Source organism: Salvelinus alpinus, chromosome 17, assembly GCF_045679555.1.
Source record: "Salvelinus alpinus chromosome 17, SLU_Salpinus.1, whole genome shotgun sequence".
NCBI classification, from domain to species: domain Eukaryota; kingdom Metazoa; phylum Chordata; class Actinopteri; order Salmoniformes; family Salmonidae; genus Salvelinus; species Salvelinus alpinus.
The window spans coordinates 14,681,066-14,694,993 of record NC_092102.1 but is presented as its reverse complement, the minus strand read 5'-3'; the positions used below and the strand labels follow the sequence as shown (position 1 = coordinate 14,694,993).

General features: G+C 47.2%; 1 protein-coding gene across 5 annotated transcripts in view; it reads left to right on the top strand.

Moving 5' to 3' along the window:
* Positions 1-13,928, top strand: part of kmt2d (lysine (K)-specific methyltransferase 2D) — a 46,471-nt gene that overhangs the window by 14,146 nt on the left and 18,397 nt on the right. For all 5 annotated transcript variants that reach the window (XM_071347390.1, XM_071347388.1, XM_071347389.1 and 2 more), the window contains exons 18-30: positions 897-1,006; positions 1,117-1,164; positions 1,387-1,575; positions 1,953-2,135; positions 4,302-4,442; positions 4,752-4,882; positions 5,137-5,437; positions 7,025-7,198; positions 7,403-7,711; positions 11,112-11,236; positions 11,466-13,148; positions 13,313-13,480; positions 13,778-13,881. In XM_071347390.1, the coding sequence (XP_071203491.1) occupies positions 897-1,006; positions 1,117-1,164; positions 1,387-1,575; positions 1,953-2,135; positions 4,302-4,442; positions 4,752-4,882; positions 5,137-5,437; positions 7,025-7,198; positions 7,403-7,711; positions 11,112-11,236; positions 11,466-13,148; positions 13,313-13,480; positions 13,778-13,881 (3,666 nt within the window). The remainder of the gene's footprint in view (positions 1-896; positions 1,007-1,116; positions 1,165-1,386; positions 1,576-1,952; positions 2,136-4,301; positions 4,443-4,751; positions 4,883-5,136; positions 5,438-7,024; positions 7,199-7,402; positions 7,712-11,111; positions 11,237-11,465; positions 13,149-13,312; positions 13,481-13,777; positions 13,882-13,928) is intronic.

The window sequence follows — 13,928 nt, the reverse complement described above, 5'->3', positions numbered from 1 at the left end:
TGGCTTCTTTCTTGCTGAGCGGCCTTTCAGGTTATGGCGATATAGGACTCGTTTTACTGTGGATATAGATACTTTTGTACCTGTTTCCTCCAGCATCTTCACATGGTCCTTTGCTGCTGTTCTGGGATTGATTTGCAATTTTGCAACCAAAGTAAGTTCATCTCTATGAGACAGAACGTGTCTCCTTCCTGAGCGGTATGACGGCTGTGTGGTCCCATGGTGTTTATACTTGCGTACTATTGTTTGTACAGTTTGAAGGTACCACTGAACGTGGTACCTTCAGGAGTTTGGAAATTTCTCCCAAGGATGATCCAGACTTGTGGAGGTCTACAATTTTGTTTCTGAGGTCTTGGCTGATTTCTTTTGATTTTCCCATGATGTCAAGCAAAGAGGCACTGAGTTTGAAGGTAGGCCTTGAAATATATCCACAGGTACACCTCCAATTGACTCAAATGATGTCAATTAGCCTATCAGAAGCTTCTAAAAGCATGACATCATTTTCTGGAGTTTTCCAAGCTGTTTAAAAGCACAGTCAGCTTAGTGCATGTAAACTTCTGACCCACTGGTATTGTGATACAGTGAAATAATCTGTCTGTAAACAATTGTTGGAAAAATTACTTGTGTCAAGCACAAAGTAGATGTTCTAACCGACTTGCCAAAACTTTAGTTTGTTAACAAGAAATTTGTGGAGTCATTGAAAAACGAGTTTTAATGACTCCTACCTAAATGTATGTAAACCTCCGACTTCAACTATGTATGTGTGTATATTAGGCTAAAGAGAAGAGGACCCAAGACATATCCTTTAGGGACCCCCGTTCTACTGTTATGGTTGTACCATGTAATGCTTTGTCCAGAAAGAGAGGTATCTCTTTCATCATGTGTTTCTCTTCATGTAGATGGGTGCACGCGGTATGTGAGAGTCTGTACACTGAGGACGAGGTGGAGCAAGCTTCTGATGAGGGCTTTGCCTGCACATCCTGCACTCCCTACGTCCCCAAACCCATAGGTAAGCCTATCAACTTAAAACCAGTCCATTTGATTAGAAGAAAGTGAAAACGGTGACGAAATGAAATGTGTTCTGTAATTCTCACAACTTCCCCCTCGGATTGTCTGCAGTAACAGTGGATACGACCTACATGACAGCCATGAAGATAAAAGAACCAGGTTGGTTTTCTCTCTTTTTAACTGTTTATTTGTAAGGACACATGACGTTTTCTCACCTCCCAAGGTGCCTTACACCGACCTCTTGTAGTTTTAACAATCGTCACATTTTTATTTGTATGTATCCATGTAATTGTTGTTTGTTTAGTAGAAATAGCTCTCACTCATCAAATGTTTGTGTAGTTTTATCAGTCATCAACCCTCGCTCCTCCCTGTCCCACTCAGAGCGTCAGTTCTACCGGTTGGAGGGAGTGTGGCTGACCGAGACGGGCATGTCCCTGCTGCGTAGCATTTCTATGTCTCCCCTACACAAGAGACGGCAGCGGCGTTCCCGCCTGGATATGCTGTGTGGCGACGGAGGACATGACGGCATTGAGCTACGAGACGGCGAGGGAGACGGGGACGAGGGAAAAGGTGGGTGGACTTTCTGCTGTTTTGTTTCTCTAAGTATCCAGGGTTTCTATAGGAGGAGGATGAAATTGCCCCGTGCCTTGACACTGATCGAAGGTCAGATTTGCCATTATCCCCTAATGGGTTTCAGGTTCAGATTTAGGGTTGCACACTGATCCTAGATGTGTGTTCTGAACACCCTCTATCAAGAGTTTTTTGAAAATATTTGTTGACCTTTTTTATATGCTTTGAAAGGTCATCTTGGACCTTCTTAATTGATTGATTAACATTTATTGTTCTTCAAGAGGTGATTCCTTATCTCATGCATGTATTTGTGTACCCACTTCGGTCTGTCACTTCCTCTGCATTGACCATGGATCTCTCGCTCTCTGTTTTTCCAGGCTGTGGGGAGCCCATGGAATGTGAGACCGGAGCCCCTGGTGTAAAACAGGAGCCTCCAGGGAGCCCAGACAGAGAGCTGGGAGCAGAAGGAGGTGGTGAGGGGATGGAGGAGGGCCTCCTCAAAGGAGGAGTAGAGGAGACTGACGAGGGGAAGAAGAGGAAGAGGAAACCCTACAGACCAGGTCAGAGGGCACTCTAACTAGACATATTGGTTAAAATACTATTTGTTTCTTTTGCGACGCTTTAGCCCCGCTTGATTGAGCTTGCCTGGTGCAATGGGACTAATAGAATAGTCCTAAAAGTGCAGGTCTGGCACTCCAGACAGACTCAATCAAACACATTACATTTTACATTTACATTTACATTTACATTTACATTACATTTACATTTAAGTCATTTAGCAGACGCTCTTATCCAGAGCGACTTACAAATTGGTGCATTCACCTTATGACATCCAGTGGAACAGCCACTTTACAATAGTGCATCTAAATCTTTTAAGGGGGGGGGGGGGGTGAGAAGGATTACTTTATCCTATCCTAGGTATTCCTTAAAGAGGTGGGGTTTCAGGTGTCTCCGGAAGGTGGTGATTGACTCCGCTGTCCTGGCGTCGTGAAGGAGTTTGTTCCACCATTGGGGGGCCAGAGCAGCGAACAGTTTTGACTGGGCTGAGCGGGAACTGTACTTCCTCAGTGGTAGGGAGGCGAGCAGGCCAGAGGTGGATGAACGCAGTGCCCTTGTTTGGGTGTAGGGCCTGATCAGAGCCTGGAGGTACTGAGGTGCCGTTCCCCTCACAGCTCCGTAGGCAAGCACCATGGTCTTGTAGCGGATGCGAGCTTCAACTGGAAGCCAGTGGAGAGAGCGGAGGAGCGGGGTGACGTGAGAGAACTTGGGAAGGTTGAACACCAGACGGGCTGCGGCGTTCTGGATGAGTTGTAGGGGTTTAATGGCACAGGCAGGGAGCCCAGCCAACAGCGAGTTGCAGTAATCCAGACGGGAGATGACAAGTGCCTGGATTAGGACCTGCGCCGCTTCCTGTGTGAGGCAGGGTCGTACTCTGCGGATGTTGTAGAGCATGAACCTACAGGAACGGGCCACCGCCTTGATGTTAGTTGAGAACGACAGGGTGTTGTCCAGGATCACGCCAAGGTTCTTAGCGCTCTGGGAGGAGGACACAATGGAGTTGTCAACCGTGATGGCGAGATCATGGAACGGGCAGTCCTTCCCCGGGAGGAAGAGCAGCTCCGTCTTGCCGAGGTTCAGCTTGAGGTGGTGATCCGTCATCCACACTGATATGTCTGCCAGACATGCAGAGATGCGATTCGCCACCTGGTCATCAGAAGGGGGAAAGGAGAAGATTAGTTGTGTGTCGTCTGCATAGCAATGATCGGAGAGACCATGTGAGGTTATGACAGAGCCAAGTGACTTGGTGTATAGCGAGAATAGGAGAGGGCCTAGAACAGAGCCCTGGGGGACACCAGTGGTGAGAGCACGTGGTGAGGAGACAGATTCTCGCCACGCCACCTGGTAGGAGCGACCTGTCAGGTAGGACGCAATCCAAGCGTGGGCCGCGCCGGAGATGCCCAACTCGGAGAGGGTGGAGAGGAGGATCTGATGGTTCACAGTATCGAAGGCAGCCGATAGGTCTAGAAGGATGAGAGCAGAGGAGAGAGAGTTAGCTTTAGCAGTGCGGAGCGCCTCCGTGATACAGAGAAGAGCAGTCTCAGTTGAATGACTAGTCTTGAAACCTGACTGATTTGGATCAAGAAGGTCATTCTGAGAGAGATAGCGGGAGAGCTGGCCAAGGACGGCACGTTCAAGAGTTTTGGAGAGAAAAGAAAGAAGGGATACTGGTCTGTAGTTGTTGACATCGGAGGGATCGAGTGTAGGTTTTTTCAGAAGGGGTGCAACTCTCGCTCTCTTGAAGACGGAAGGGACGTAGCCAGCGGTCAGGGATGAGTTGATGAGCGAGGTGAGGTAAGGGAGAAGGTCTCCGGAAATGGTCTGGAGAAGAGAGGAGGGGATAGGGTCAAGCGGGCAGGTTGTTGGGCGGCCGGCCGTCACAAGACGCGAGATTTCATCTGGAGAGAGAGGGGAGAAAGAGGTCAGAGCACAGGGTAGGGCAGTGTGAGCAGAACCAGCGGTGTCGTTTGACTTAGCAAACGAGGATCGGATGTCGTCGACCTTCTTTTCAAAATGGTTGACGAAGTCATCCAAACACGGAAAGTATTTGAAAGGAAACAGATACTATTAGAACCCAGGTCTGTCCAACAGACCCCTGTAGTGAGAGCATATCATTTGTCACCGCTCTATGACGGTCACATTCAAATAAACGTTTATATTTCCCGCAGGGATCGGTGGCTTCATGGTGCGCCAGAGGAAGTGTCACACGCGGATTAAGAAAGGTCTGTTCCCCCATCTGTCTCATCTGGCTGGAGACGGGACAATTACTACAGATGGACGGACGGGAGAGAAACCAGCCCTAGAGGAAGGCAAGTTACAAGTTACAACAGCCACCTGCTGCCATTGTACTGGTCAAACACTGAAATACTCGGATCTGTTGGAGAGAGGTCAAATTCTTAGACATTTTGTCAAAAGAATATAATAAACCTTTCAGGACCACTGCGGAAATAAGTTATTGTTCATGTGCTTTCATGTCTCATCCTCCGGGTTTCAAATGTACATTGTGTCTGTGTGATTTATTTGCAACCCAAAACAAAATGTTTTAATATAATTCAACTCAACTGCTTTCAAAATTGGCATTCTGAACATCTGAAATGACACGTGTTGTTTGTTGACAGGGCCCCACCCAGACACACCTATAGATGGCCCCCCGGAGATTAAGCCAGCTGAGGGAGAGGGGGAGCAGGCCAAGAAACGACGAGGCAGGAAGAAGAGCAAACTGGAGGACATGTTCCCAGCGTACCTGCAGGTACATTCTCTCTCGCCACCTCTCACCATGGGCTATTCTAAAGACTTCAGTTAGCAACCTAAAGGAACCAGGTTCCCGGACACAAATTAAGCCTAGTGGAATACAATGCATGCTCAATTGAGATTCTCCATTGAAGTTCCTTCTTAGTCCAAGGCTAGACTTAATCTGTGCCTGGGGAAACTAGCCCGTAGTGTCTAGAGACCAACTCCCATATAGGACAAGCTAACATCAGAGTTATCTATCTCTCTGTGCAGGAGGCGTTCTTTGGTAAACAACTGATGGACCTGAGTAAGAAGGCTCTCCTGGTTCCCCCAGGACCAAGGCATCATGGTGCCATGGGTCTCCTCCGACCTCCACTGCCCCATGCACCTGGGGCCAAACCCACCGCACCTGACGCAACGGAGGCCAGGGAGCAAGCGATGGGGTCTGGGATGCACCTGAAGCAGGAGGGGGGTGAAGGATCCCAGGCTCAGGGCGAGGGAGCAGGGTCGTCTTCGTCTGTCAAAGAACCGAGTTCGACGGACCCTCAAGGCTCCGACACGGAGAAGAATGAAGGTAAGAGATCACGGTGATGCTGAAATGTTGCAGATTAACTTCTTACGGCTGAGATCCTGTTAATGGGATCGACTTGACAACAGCCAGTGAAAGTGCAGGGCGCCAAATTCAAACAACAGAAATCTCATAATTAAAATTCCTCAAACATACAAGTATTTTACACCATTTTAAAGATAAACCTGTTGTTAATCCCACCACAGTGTCCGATTTCAAAAAGGCTTTACGACGAAAGCACACCATCTGATTATGTTAGGTCAGTACCTAGTCACAGAAAAACACAGCCATTTTTCCAGCCAAAGAGAGGAGTCACAAAAAGCAGAAATAGAGATAAAATGAATCACTAACCTTTGATGATCTTCATCAGATGACACTCATAGACTTCATGTTACACAATACATGTATGTTTTGTTCGATAAAGTTCATATTTATATCCAAAAATCTTAGTTTACATTGGCGCGTTATGTTCAGTAATGTTTTGCCTCCAAAACATCCAGTGATTTTGCAGAGAGCCACATCAATTTACAGAAATACTCATAATAAACATTGATAAAAGATACAAGTGTTTTACATGGAACTTTAGATAAACTTCTCCTTAATGCAACCGCTATGTCAGATTTCAAAAAAACTTTACGGAAAAAGCACACCATGCAATAATTTGAGTACGGCGCTCAGACACAAAAACAAGCCATACAGGTACCCGCCATGTTGTGGAGTCAACAGAAGTCAGAAATAGCATTATAAATATTCACTTACCTTTGATCTTTATCAGAATGCACTCCCAGGAATCCCAGTTCCACAATAAATGTTTGTTTTGTTCGATAAAGTCCATCATTTATGTCCAAATACCTCCTTTTTGTTCGCGCGTTTAGTTCAAAAATCCAAATTCATGACGCGCAGGCCAGACAAAGTCAAAAACATTCCAATACAGTTCGTAGAAACATGTCAAACGATGTATAGAATCAATCTTTAGGATGTTTTTAACAAATCTTCAATAATGTTTCAACCGGAGAATTCCTTTGTCTTTAGAAACAAAAAGGACTCTGCCAGACACCTGGTTGAAACAGCTCTCATTCCCTCATCCTTCACAGTAGAAACCTGAAACAAGGTTCTAAAGACTGTTGACATCTAGTGGAAGCCTTAGGAAGTGCAATATGACCCCATAGACACTGTATATTGGATAGGCAAACCTCAGATTTCCCACTTCCTGGTTGGATTTCTTCTCAGGTTTTTGCCTGCCATATGAGTTCTGTTATACTCACAGACATCATTCAAACAGTTTTAGAAACTTTAGAGTGTTTTCTATCCAAATCTACTCATAATATGCATATCTTAGCTTCTGGGCCTGAGTAGCAGGCAGTTTACTCTGGGAACCTTATTCATCCAAGCTACTCAATACTGCCCCCAGCCATAAGAAGTTAATAAAAGGGATACTTGACAAGTGTAGTGTGCAGGATATTATTTTCTTTGGGTGAGAGATCTGTGTGCTAGAGTTGCAGGTGTTTAGTTTTGCCATATGCTACCAGTTTGGTCTTGACGGATGCTTTTTCCCACTAGTCTAACATGCCTCCTGTTCTGTCTCTCTCCCAGGTCTTCCTCAGGGCATGGAGAGTCAGGACTCTGAGCAGTTCTTCAGGAAGGTCCTGGGAACTTCAGAGGGGGCCTCTTTAGGAGGGTCTCTACAGAGCAGCATGAGGCCCATCCTGGAGGGAGTCAAGGGGGAGATGAACCGCAGTGGTCTGCCACAGAGGAGCCTCCTCACTGGTACAGGCCTAGAGAGCTCACTTTCATAGGAAGTATAAATGTGGAAATGAGTGTGACGTTGAACTTAAGACATCTCACTAAGAGAAAGGAGTAGAAAATGTGAACAGCGTGATGAAATATGGAGCAAGAGTTTGTTGTCGTTAAGGAACTGTTAGGCACATGGTAAAGCAGGACATGTCACTCATACGAGCTGATCCCTTTCAGGGTCGCTGCCCTCAGCTGGTGTGATGGACTCCTTCCCTGGACTCTCTCAGTCTCCGTTCTTCGACATGCGGGACCGGGCAGGTCTGTTCAGTCCAGACGGGGGAGAGGAGAGCCCATGGGCGACCCCCTCCACCCCTGCCACACCCTCCACTCCCCCTACCCCCGGCGAGGCAGATGGAGACGGGCTGTCCTATAACCAGCGCAGCCTCCAGCGCTGGGAGAAGGACGAGGAGCTAGGAGAGATGTCCACCATCTCCCCTGTACTCTACGCAAACACAAACTTCCCCACTCTCAGGCGGGACTATCCAGGTGAGTGGATGGAGGGAGATCTTAGTTAAAATGAATAAGTGGCCTTTTCTCATTTTTAGGATGTTTGCTCTGGATGAGATGGTGCTTCCAGTTCTAATGAAATAAACTGTTTTGTTATCACTAAAAATGAACCAAATATCAAATGTTTTTACTTCAGTTTACCGGAATATACACTACCAGTCAAAAGTTTGGACACACCTACTCATTCAACGGTTTTTCTTAATGTTTTACTATTTTCTACATTGTAGAATAATAGTGAAGACATCAAAACGATGAAAGAACACGTGGAATCATGTAGTAACCAAAAAAGTGTTAAATAATCAAAATATATTTTAGATTCTTCAAAGTAACCACCCTTTGTCTTGATGACAGCTTTGCACACTCTTGGCATTCTTTAACTTCTCTAGGGTAGGTGAGAAGCTAACATCCCACCAGGCCAACATCTGGTGAAACTGCAGAGAGCTAACATTTTAAATGCACCATTCGTTGTATTAAACATTCTTGTAAATACATGTATCTTACATCATTTAAAAGATGAATGTCTTATTAATCCAGCCGCTGTGTCAGATTTCAAAAAGGTTTACTGCAAAAGCAAACATGCGATTTTCTGAGGACGGCGCCCCACACACACAAGTATTACTAGCATTTTCCAACCAAGCATTAGCGTCACGAAAGTCAGAAATAACAATAAAATAAATCGCTTACCATTGAAGATCTTCCTCTGGTGGCAATGCCAAGTGTCCTAACTACACAGTGAATGTTCGTTTTGTTTGATAAAATCTATTTTTATAGCCTAACACGAAACATTTGTAAACCGGTTGCGTCGTGATTTCCGTCTCATTCAACTTTGGACGAAGCGTTCGTGGTAATTACACACACTAAACAAACGTTTATCCAGTCATGGTTGGTTTCATTGCAATCCTCTGGTTGTTACTAACACAACCATACATGATGGCTCTTTTCCCGGGACGTATTGACCGAAACAAACCGATTGGAAGACACCAATCAATGACCTCATTGCGCACCAATGGCAGGACCGGTCTATCGTTGATTGACTGTATTTTGGCCCAATGACCACTGAACATCTTGAAATCTAGCTTGGAAGATAGCCAATGAGCTGAGGTAAACGGCAATATGTAATGATTATACGTTTGAAGACCAGCCTTTGTCGTAAACTCTGGCGTAAAAGAGGTTCATTCGCCATTGCAAATCCTACTTGACGGAGCCACGAGTAACGCATAGCAGTACATATTCAATAGCATTTTCAACAAGTTTATATATTTAAATTATGGCGAATAAATCAGGAAAAGCTAAAACAAAGTCTAGAGTCTGTGAACACCACAACCAGTGGTGTTCACCTGCCCAGATTCATTTCTGCAGGCATGAATGTGCCTCAGGGCAAAAAGGGTACAGTAGGGAGACGTCGTTGTGCGCTTTGTCACAGGAAATGCCCCATCAACTGCACCACCTGTTCAGTAAGCCTCTGCTTTACAGCAGAAAGAGACTGCTATGGGCCATGGCACCAGCAGCACAATATTGTGTAGAGGACTGAGGGTCTTCACAATATTGTAAATAGAAAATGTGTAAATAGTTACCCTTGTTATTTGTTTGTTTATTATTATTTTAATTTTTTTTCATATATATACACTGCTCAAAAAAATTAAGGGAACACTTAAACAACACAATGTAACTCCAAGTCAATCACACTTCTGTGAAATCAAACTGTCCACTTAGGAAGCAACACTGATTGACAATAAATTTCACATGCTGTTGTGCAAATGGAATAGACAAAAGGTGGAAATTATAGGCAATTAGTAAGACACCCCCAAAAAAGGAATGGTTCTGCAGGTGGTGACCACAGACCACTTCTCAGTGTGTGATATACAGTACCAGTCAAAAGTTTGGACACACCTACTCATTCAGGGGTTGTTCTTTATTTTTTACATTGTAGAATAATAGTGAAGACATCAAAACTATGAAATAACACATATGGAATCATGTAGTAACCAAAAAAAAGTGTTAAACAAACCAAAATATATTTTAGATTCTTCAAAAGTAGCCACCCTTTGCCTTGATGACAGCTTTGCACACTCTTGGCATTCTCTCAACCAGCTTCATGAGGAATGCTTTTACAACAGTCTTGAAGGACTTCCCACATATGCTGAGCACTTGTTGGCTGCTTTTCCTTCACTCTGCGGTCCAACTCATCGCACACCATCTCAATTGGGTTGAGGTCGGGTGATTGTGGAGGCCAGGTCATCTGATGCATCACTCTCCTTCTTGGTCAAATAGCCCTTACACAACCTGGAGGTGTGTTGGGTCATTGTCCTGTTGAAAAACAAATGATAGTCCCACTAAGCGCAAACCAGTAGGATAGTGTATCGCTGCAGAATGCTGTGATAGCCATGCTTGAATTCTAAATAAATCACAGACCGTATCACCAGCAAAGCACCATCACACCACTTCCTCCATGCTTCACGGTGGGAACCACACATACGGAGATCATCTGTTCACCTACTCTGCGTCTCACAAAGACACAGCGGTTGGAACAAAAAAATCTCACATTTGGACTTTCCACCGGTCTAATGTCCATTGCTCTTGTTTCTTGACCCAAGCAAGTCTCTTCTTCTTATTGGTGTCCTTTAGTAGCGGTTTCTTTGCAGCAATTCGACAATGAACGCCTGATTCACACAGTCTCCTCTGAACAGTTGCTGTTGAGATGTGTCTGTTACTTGAACTCTGTGAAGCATTTTTTTTGGGCTGCAATTTCTGAGGCTGGTAAGTCTTGCACTTATCCTCTGCAGCAGAGGTAACTCTGGGCCTTCCTTTCCCGTGCTTGATGGTTTTTGCGACTGCACTTGAAGAAAGTTCTCAACATTTTCTGTATTGACTGACCATGTCTTAATGGACTGTTGTTTCTCTTTGCTTATTTGAGCTGTTCTTGCCATAAATTAGACTTGGTATTTTACCAAATAGGGATATCTTCTGTATACCACCCCTACCTTGTCACAACACAACTGATTTGGCTCAAACGCATTAAAAAGGAAAGTAATTCCACAGATTAACTTTTAATAAGGCAGACCTGTTAATTGAAATGCATTCCAGGTGACTACCTCACAAAGCCGGTTGAGAGAATGCCAAGAGTGTGCAAAGCTGTCATCAAGGCAAAGGGTGGCTACTTTAAAGAATATCAAATATCTAATATATTTGATTTGTTTAACACTTTTGGTTACTACATGTTTCCATATGTGTTACTTCATAGTTTTGATGTCTTCACTATTCTACAATGTAGAAAATAGTAAAAAAATTAAGAAAAGCCCTTGAATGAGTAGGTGTGTCCAAACCTTTGACTGGTACTGTATATAATGTAAGTTGTGATCCTCTCTCTTCTCTCTGACAGACTGGTCCAGTCGGTGTAAACAGATCATGAAGATCTGGAGGAAGGTTTCAGCTGCAGACAAGGTTCCTTTTCTGCAAAAGGCCAAAGACAACAGAGCAGCTCAGCGGATCAACAAGGCACAGAAGGTGGGAGTTTAGGCCAGATAATTGATTCATAGGGCCAGCTTCCTTGATCCAGATCAAGCCCACCCCTGAACTAAAAAAATATGTTTGGAATTTCCAATGACAATGCTTTTAATGCACTTCAAGACTTAATCTGGGTCCAGGAAACCAGCCCAAAGCATACGTTTGTCACTATAAGGATGTCTACATACAGTCTCCTTGCCTTTCTCTAACTGTCTCTTCTCTTATACAGCAGGCAGAGAGCCAGGTGTGTCGGCCCATCAAGACAGAGGATGATGGTGGTGTTCGGGTCAAAGGTGAACGTCCAAGCCTGCACCTCCAGATCCCGCCGCCCTCAGGTTCTGTCTCCAACCCCTCCCAGCCCAGCTCGGCAGAGAGCCCCTTCCCCTTCCACCCCGACTCGGGTTCCTCTTCCGTTTTCTTCCCCGACGGTCCTCTCAAGACCCCAAGCTCGGCATCGGCAGATATGAGGACAGATCCCTTTGCCAAGCAGCCTCCCCAGTCCCCCCACCCCTCTCACCACTCCCACCCCTCCACACCATACTCCTCCCATCAGGCCGCCTCCAGCCCCATGCTGGGCCAGGCTTCTTCCTCAGGTTACCCCCATCCTGGCCCGCAGGGCCCTCTTCAGGGACGGCCGGCCAGCCTCGGCCCCTTCGACATGCACCCAGGGACTCCCCGGCGGGCCCAGCAGGTGGACCCATTTTTCAGGCCACAACAACAGATCCAGTGTCACCTGCCCCAGTCACAGCAGGGCTCTCAGGAGCACCTAGGCCCCCCAGAAAGCCCTCGGTCCAGGGGTGGAGGGCCTGGGGACTCCCCTCTCTTCTCCCCGCCCCACACCACCCACTATGGAGACCCGTTCCGAGGCCAGCAGCAGGGGATGGGGCGTCCAGAATACGGTTCCTCCCCCTCCCATGTGTCCTCACCTGCCGGGATGGGACAGGGACAGTACAGGGCTGATATGAGTGGGGGACCCTCTCCCCGCTCCTCCTCCACGGGACGCCAGGACCTGAGTAACACGGGCTCCCCTGCAGGGATGCTGGACTCTGGGGATGGCTTGTTCAAGGCTCCCATGACGCCCCGGATGCACCAAGGGGACAGCGGGGTGGTACTCCACCCTGGAGCCTCACCCAACCACCACTCTGAGGGCTACCGCCAGTCCCCCTCTACCCCGTTTCAGGACCCCTATGCCCAGCCTCCTCTCACCCCCAGACCCCAGTCTGGGGATAGCTGCTCCCCCCTCCCCCAGAGGCATCCCCAGGCCCAACAGGAGTCCTGCCCCAGGGTCCCCTCCAGCCCCCAGTCACAAGGCAGCTCCCAGTCCCCCCTCACTCCTGGAGCCCTCTCCAACGATGCATTCTCTGTCCAGTCCCCGGCATCCAACTCGCGCTTCCAGTCGCCTGACCCCTACTCCCAGCCCCCCCCGCGCCCCCAGTCCAGGGACCCCTTTTCTGCTTTGCACAAGCCCCCCCGGCCCACCTCCGCTGTTCCAGAGGGCACCCCCAGCTACAGAGGCTCACCTCACCCCAACCAGCCTCTTTCACTCACCCCGTCCTCCACCCCTGTCGGGGACCCTCTCTCTGGGAAGCCCTCTGGGTTCAGCCGGGGCCCCAACATGGCCTATCAGATGGCCCAGCAACAGCAACAACTCCTCCAGCAGCAGCAGCAGCAGCAGCAGCAGCAACAACAACAACAGCAGCTCCAGCAGCAGCAACAGCCCCAGACTCAGGCCATGGGTGCCAACTTCCACTCCAGGATGCCTCCCCAGCAGGACCCCACAGCCCCCCAACCCCCGGATGCACCTCAACCCCAGGGGACTATGTCCGGCGCCCAGGAGATGCCTGACATGTCAGCGGTTCAAGATCCTTCACTACTGGACCTCAGCCCCTCTGAGCTGGAGAAGCAGAGACAGGTACATGTTCTATTTGCTTTGCTTTAACTAGGATCTCATTTATTCCACTATGACTATGGGGCTAATCTTCTAAGAGTCCTTCAACATCATAAGATCAATAATTGTCCCTTATTGTCATTCTTAGGCCTGATATAACCTCTGACTGGTGTTTCTTCCTCTGATAGCGACAGAAACTGAGGGAGTTGTTGATCCGACAGCAGATGCAGCGAAACTCAATCCGGCAAGAGAAAGAGGCTGCAGCAGCCAGCAGTGCTGCCCCCTGTTGGCCTGGAGGAGACATGGCAGCCTATCAGCACGACAAAGCCCGCCGTGCTCCACCACCCTACCCACAGGTACGCTATAATATGTCGAACAACATGTCCGACATCAACTTGGGTCAGGCTCAAAATGTTTTGAATCTAAGTGGAACTGGGGAGGTACTACGTAAACCTGTACAATAAGAACACACTTTTGGTTTCCATTTCAAAAATGTTTTCTACGTTTTGCCTTACTGAATATGACCGTGGTAATGTCTCCGTTTGGCTGGTGATTCTCAGCGGTTTCTTAGTATTTTATTTAAATTGCCCTTGAGGGGATTGATAAAGTTGTAATAGAATTTAATAGTAGGCCCTTGCTGTTTGTCCCAATAGGACCGTGCTGCTGCTGGTGGCCAGGCAGCATTGGCAGGGAAGATGGATTGTGGCCGTTTGCCACCCCCAGGAACCCCTGCTATGATGGACCCCAACCAGCTCAGGTATACACTCACATCTCTCCTTTCTGTTCCATCTGTGTTTTCTCTTT